General features: G+C 58.9%; 2 protein-coding genes across 2 annotated transcripts; both read right to left on the reverse strand.

The window, feature by feature from the left end:
• Window positions 1-1,259: 1,259 nt before the first annotated feature.
• PRM3 (protamine 3) lies at window positions 1,260-1,553 on the reverse strand. Its single transcript, XM_061153961.1, has one exon. It carries the CDS (start codon window positions 1,551-1,553, stop codon window positions 1,260-1,262), a length of 294 nt encoding a protein of 97 aa, XP_061009944.1.
• A 1,434-nt stretch (window positions 1,554-2,987) lies between these two features.
• On the reverse strand, window positions 2,988-3,476 carry PRM2 (protamine 2). The gene is made up of 2 exons (XM_061153962.1): window positions 3,242-3,476; window positions 2,988-3,037 (listed from the first exon to the last, which is right to left on the reverse strand). Exons 1-2 carry the CDS (start codon window positions 3,474-3,476, stop codon window positions 2,988-2,990), a joined length of 285 nt encoding a protein of 94 aa, XP_061009945.1.
• Between the last annotated feature and the right edge of the window lie 1,833 nt (window positions 3,477-5,309).

Here is a 5,309-nt window from a genome sequence, read left to right on the forward strand (position 1 = left end):
GACCTCACCTTGCCTCTCACACCGTCCTTGGAGACACCACCTCCCCACCCCTCCCAGCAGCCCCAATCACAGTCCTTCTCAGTGGCCCACCAGAGTGGTGCTCGGGGGTTGTGGAGAGCAGAGGGTGGAGATCATGTTTGTTATTTCTATTGGAAAGAAAAGGGTTAAGGGAGCCGTGGCCAGGAGGGGCAACAGGCGCATTCCGATGCTTCTAAGGAAGGCCAGCCTGAGGGACCCAGGTCTGGGTCTCTGTCCTTTCTGGCTTCCTCTGGGCTTCCTTTGCCCGCTGCCCTAGTGAGGGCATCGGCTCTGTCCCACAGCGGGACCCCTCGAGCAAGGCAGAAGCGAGCCTCTCGCAGGGATTCCTATGGTCCCCTTGAGCGTGAGGTTGGCAGCAGAACCAGTTCAGACCCCTCTACTTGCTCTGTCCCCCAAAACCAGGGTCCATGAGTCAGGTGGGACCCCTGTGGCTCCAGCTGCAGTGCCCATCTTGGGTGAAACACTCGCTGTGTGCCAGGCCCAGTCCCTCCCCAGCATCTCAGTCACCTCTTCCGACCCACTGACCTGCGGGGTCGCTAGTGTCAACGGACAGACAGGGACTTGCTCAGTGTCACGCAGCAAGCGTAGGAAAGCTGGCGGCAGGTCTGCTGAGCTCCCGAGTCCGTGCTCTTGGGACTCTCCAGGGTCTTCCCCGGTGGCCCAACTGTTCAGACTCTGTGCTTCCACTGCAGCGGGCAGGGAGGAGGGGTTCGATCCCTGGTCAGGGAACTAAGATCCCACGTGCCTCGTGACGCAACCACCACTCCCCTCCCCCCCCAAAAAACAGTCCGCAGTTAGAAAAGCAGTGGGGATGCGCTGAGGGAGATGACGCTGTCCCGCCGGGTGCTCAGACTCGGAGAGGAGTCCTCCCTGGAGGTGGGACCCGCTAAGGTGATTTTCTCACCCAGGCTGCCACACACTCCACCCCCCGCAGCAGGGGTCGGCGGCTGAGCAGTCTCGGAGAGTGGACCATGCGAGGACTTCTGGTTGGGGTTCAGACACAGGGGTCACTGCTCTTCAACCTCCCTACACACACACACACCCACACACACACACACCCAGCCACCCACACCCACAGACACAGGGGCCAGGGGTGGTGGCGGGGGCAAGGACAGACAGGAGGAGGAGGATTCCTTGGAGACTCTTTATTGACTCTTTTCTGAAAGCTCTCCTCCTCTCGGGAATGGTGGCAAACTCCTCTTCCTCCGCCACGTCGCAGGTCAGGAGCGTGTCTGCTTGGGCTCGGGGCTCTGCTGGGCCCCCGAGTCGGTGTCTTCGGCCCCTTCCTCCTGCTGCCCAGCCTCCATCAGCAGCAGCTTGCCCTGCACTGGGAGCTCCTCCTCTTCTCCCTCCTCCTCCTCCTCCTCCTCTTCCTCCTCCTCGCCCTCCTCCTCCTCCTCGCCCTCCGATGACAAGGAGAAGTTATCCTGGCTCACGCAGGCCACGAGCTTCTTCATGGAGTATTCGTGGCCCCGGCCGTGGCCCATGCCAATCTTGGCACAGCGGGAACCCATCACCCGCCTCAGCTGCCTCTCTGGACTGGGAGGAAAGGCCACTGGCGGGTTACAGAGGGGCCGCTGAGGGTGGTAGGCAGGGCGCTGACATCACAAAGGGCCCCCCGCCCCGGAGCCTCCCGCCCTCGGTGACCTGAGTCCGAGCCGACACCCCACTCAATCCAGGCCGCCAGCTGCCTGTCCGAGGCCCCGCCGGCCACAGGGCAAGGCCGAGGCGAGACGGCAGGCACACAGCCTCACCCTGCGGTGTTGCCGCCTCCAGGGCCTTGTGTGCCCTGGCATGAGAGTTGAGGATAGAATTTCCACAAGCAGGAGAGCACACAGACTCCTCCCCACACCCCAGGAGTGCCCAGCCCGAGAGGGCCGGCGACAGTATGGGACAACAGGCAGCCTGGAGGGAGCCTTCCCAGGGTCCTGGAAGTGTCTGGTGTCTTGACCCGGGTGGTGCCTTCACAGACATACCTAAATCGTATGTTTTTTACGATTAAAACAAAAGAAACTAAAGAAAACCCTACTCTTTCCTGTTCTCCAAAGTCACCCTTTAAAGGCAGTGGCTCATAAGCCCTTGGGATCACCAAACTCTCTGGCTACACATGTCCATCCAGCCCAGTTTCAGCCGGGAAGGGTATTAAGTCTCCTTGGTCATTTCTGAGCACTGGGAATCCATTCTCCAACATGATCCATAATTTAGATCTTGTCCCAAACCCTCAGTGGCTGTGGTCAGCTGAATAAGGACCCTCCCAGGATTGTGAGATTATCCTGGGTTATCTGGGTGGGCCCCGAATGCAGCCGTAAGTGTCCCTGTTAGAGGGAGGCAGAGAGATTTCACACAGGGAGCGGAGACTGGAGATGTGGCCACAGCAGAGGAACTCCAAAGGTTATAAGAAGCCATCAGAAGCTCGGAGGAGGAAGGAACGGACTCTGTCCTGGGTGAGGGTCCCATCTCAGAATTCTGGTGGCCCACGCCACCTCACCCAGTTCTGCCCTTTGCCTTTCGTTCCCCCCTCCCAACGCCAGCCTTGTTCTTGCTGGAGCACGCTAGACCTGCTTCCCATCTTGTCTCCGTTCACACTTGCCCCCGCTGCCCAACACTCTTTCAGGTTCTTCAGGGGCCTGGGGAGTTGCATGGCCTTGGACGTCCTGATGGCTCCGGGTGACCGGGCGCCCCCAGGCTCACAGGGGAACACACCAGCACGCAGCCCCCTGCCCCGGCCGCACCCCCCTCCCCTGACCCCGCGGGGAATAGAAGCCGTGTGTTTGCGCCTTCGTGCAAAAGAGACCCTGACAGGCTGGCAAGTTTCTTATCTCAAGCTTTATTTGGCAGATGACTTTTGCTCATTTTAACTCAAGATCTCGTGGGCTCCAAGGGGGATTTGCTATGGTCTTGTGAGGTGCTTCCTGGCAGGTGACTCTTTCTGGTAGGCCCAGGGAAGCTTAGAGCTGCCTTCCGCATCTCCTCCTCCTTCTCTTCATCCTTCGGCAGCCTTTTGGAAAAAGTTCTAGTTACAGGGCCATGTAGGGAATCCGGGGTCGGGGGGGCTGCTGGGGTGGGGTGGGGGCGCAGGATGAGGGGGCTGTCAGACAGGGTGGGGCCCCAGCACTGCAGGAGCCGCCCGCTGCCCACCTGAGCCCTGGCCTGGAGGCCTGGGGGGTGCCGGGGATGGGAGCGCAGGGGGGGCCCGCCGCACCTCTGCGGCGCCTCCTGTGCCTGCAGGCCCGTCTCCGGCGCCTCCTGCAGGGGCGCCGCCGCGTGTGGCTCCTGTGTCTGTAGTGGTAGCGGCCTCTGTGAGTCCTCCCGTAGACCGGGATGTCCTCCGGCCTCAGCTCCCGCGCCTGATCCGGGCGCTCCGTCTCGCCCTGCTGCCCGGAGCCCTGCTGCCCGGGTGGACTTTCAATCGGACTCTTCACGCGGCATCGGACCATCGTGCTGAAGGGGGTCACGGGTGGGCAACTGGGGCTGAGGCGTCAGCTGGCCTTGGGGGGACAGGGGGAGGAGGCTGAGGCCTGCCCCCTGCTCTTGCTGTTAATAGTGTTGGTCGGGTCTGTCTGCAGCCCTTCGGGGGGACTTGTATATAAAGGGGACCCCCCCACTGTGACTTGGCGGCCCCACCCCGCCATTGTCCCCACCTGGGCCCCTTCTGTGAAAGCAGCACAGGGTGTGTGCAGCCAGCTCCTCACCCTATAAAACGTGTCCCCCGTGCCTCGAAACCAGGGCACAGCATCTCCGAAGAGGAGCACCAGCCTCCTTGTCTGGATCCAAGCCCGCACCTGCCCCTCCCCCAGCTCATGTGGTGGTTCCTGCTTCCTTGCTGCCTCTTTAGCCAGTGCTGTGGCCTCTTGGGGGCTGGGACGGGGCCTCATCTGTCCACAGGGTTATCTTGTGCTCACTCTATGCCAGGAATTCCACAAATTCCATACATTCACTCCTTAAATGAGGCAGGAAGAGGTTAAGTGACTTACTTGCTCATGGTGCCTGCAGATAAGGAGCCAAGGCCAGGCTTCAGAGTCCATATGCCCTCAGCCCTCCACCCACTCCCCAGCCTGGGGCACATGCTTCCCTCCCCAAAAAATGTGCCCATCTTCCCTCCACCCCAGGCCTCCTGCTGAGCCTCTCCCAGTGCTTGGATGACCCATGAAAATCCAGAATCAGAACCATAGCAGCCGCAGGGAGGACGTGGTAGGCAGACGAATGCCCTCACGCCCTCGACCCTGAGTGTGAGCAGACAACAGAAGGGACTTAAGAGTGACTGAAGAAGATGGAAAGGTCATCCTAGATTATCTGGGTGGGCCCAGTGTGGGTTCCACAAAACCACATGGATCCTTATAAGGTGGAAGAGGGAGGCGGGAGGGTCACAGGAAGAGATCTGACAGTGCTAAGCCACGGGCTTTGAAGACGGAGGCAGGGGCCCTGAGTCAAGGAATGCAGTTGCTGGCAAGGAGCTAGGAAAGACAAGGTTATTATGCTTCTGAAAACCTTCAGAACCTGCTCGAACCTTGAGTGTTAGCCCCATAAGGCCCATGTAAGACAATAAATTTGTGTTGTAAGCTTTGAGGTTTGTGGTGATTTATAACAGTGATAGGAAATTTTTGAGGCCTCCTATCCTTCTTAGTGCTCTCAGACTCCCCCCCCAGGGCACTTGTTCAAAATATGAATGCCCAGGCCTTACGGCGAGACCCTGCTGAGTCAGCATCTCCACCACTGGCACTTGATCTACTTGTAAAAGCCTACCCAGGGGGGTCCATGTCCAGCCCTCCCGCCAGCATCTTTCTGAACCAATCGAGTGGTTGGGTCATGGAAGCGAGTTCCTCTCCCGGACAGTGGCCTCAGCTGCCAAGATGGGGCCATCAACACTCCCTTGCAGGTTGGGTGTGAGGCTTGGAGTGGCGAATGCCCAGTGCCTATGCTCCATGGTGCTCATAAATGAAAGTCAGGCCACGATGTTTCTGTGGCCCTGTCACTAGGCAACTGGGTCGGAGAGTTCTGGTCACTGATAAAACGCCCTGTGCCAAATTGCTGTGCCATGAGATGGTCGTGGCCCGAGCTCTCGTGTTAATAATTTGACAGTTCTGAGCCCAGGAGACAGCAGTGTTTTCGTGAATCACCTTCACGTCTCAGAGAATCATACGGTTGAGTGGAGCAAGTTACTTTTGTTTCATCCACCCGGGATGAGGATATTGTTCCTGATTAAATGATAGCTTAGCTTAACCACTGGACAAGTTACTCACTGTACCCAGAGACATCAACTTTTTAAATGG

Source organism: Dama dama, chromosome 10 (assembly GCF_033118175.1).
Source record: "Dama dama isolate Ldn47 chromosome 10, ASM3311817v1, whole genome shotgun sequence".
Taxonomy (NCBI): domain Eukaryota; kingdom Metazoa; phylum Chordata; class Mammalia; order Artiodactyla; family Cervidae; genus Dama; species Dama dama.

Coding starts and splice junctions, on each gene's coding strand:
- PRM3 (XM_061153961.1), bottom strand. CDS start 1,553: ATGGGTTCCCGCTGTGCCAAGATTGGCATGGGCCACGGCCGGGGCCAC.
- PRM2 (XM_061153962.1), bottom strand. CDS start 3,476: ATGGTCCGATGCCGCGTGAAGAGTCCGATTGAAAGTCCACCCGGGCAG. Junction 3,038..3,241: donor GCACAGGAGGCGCCGCAGAG/GTGCGGCGGGCC, acceptor TTTTTCCAAAAG/GCTGCCGAAGGATGAAGAGA.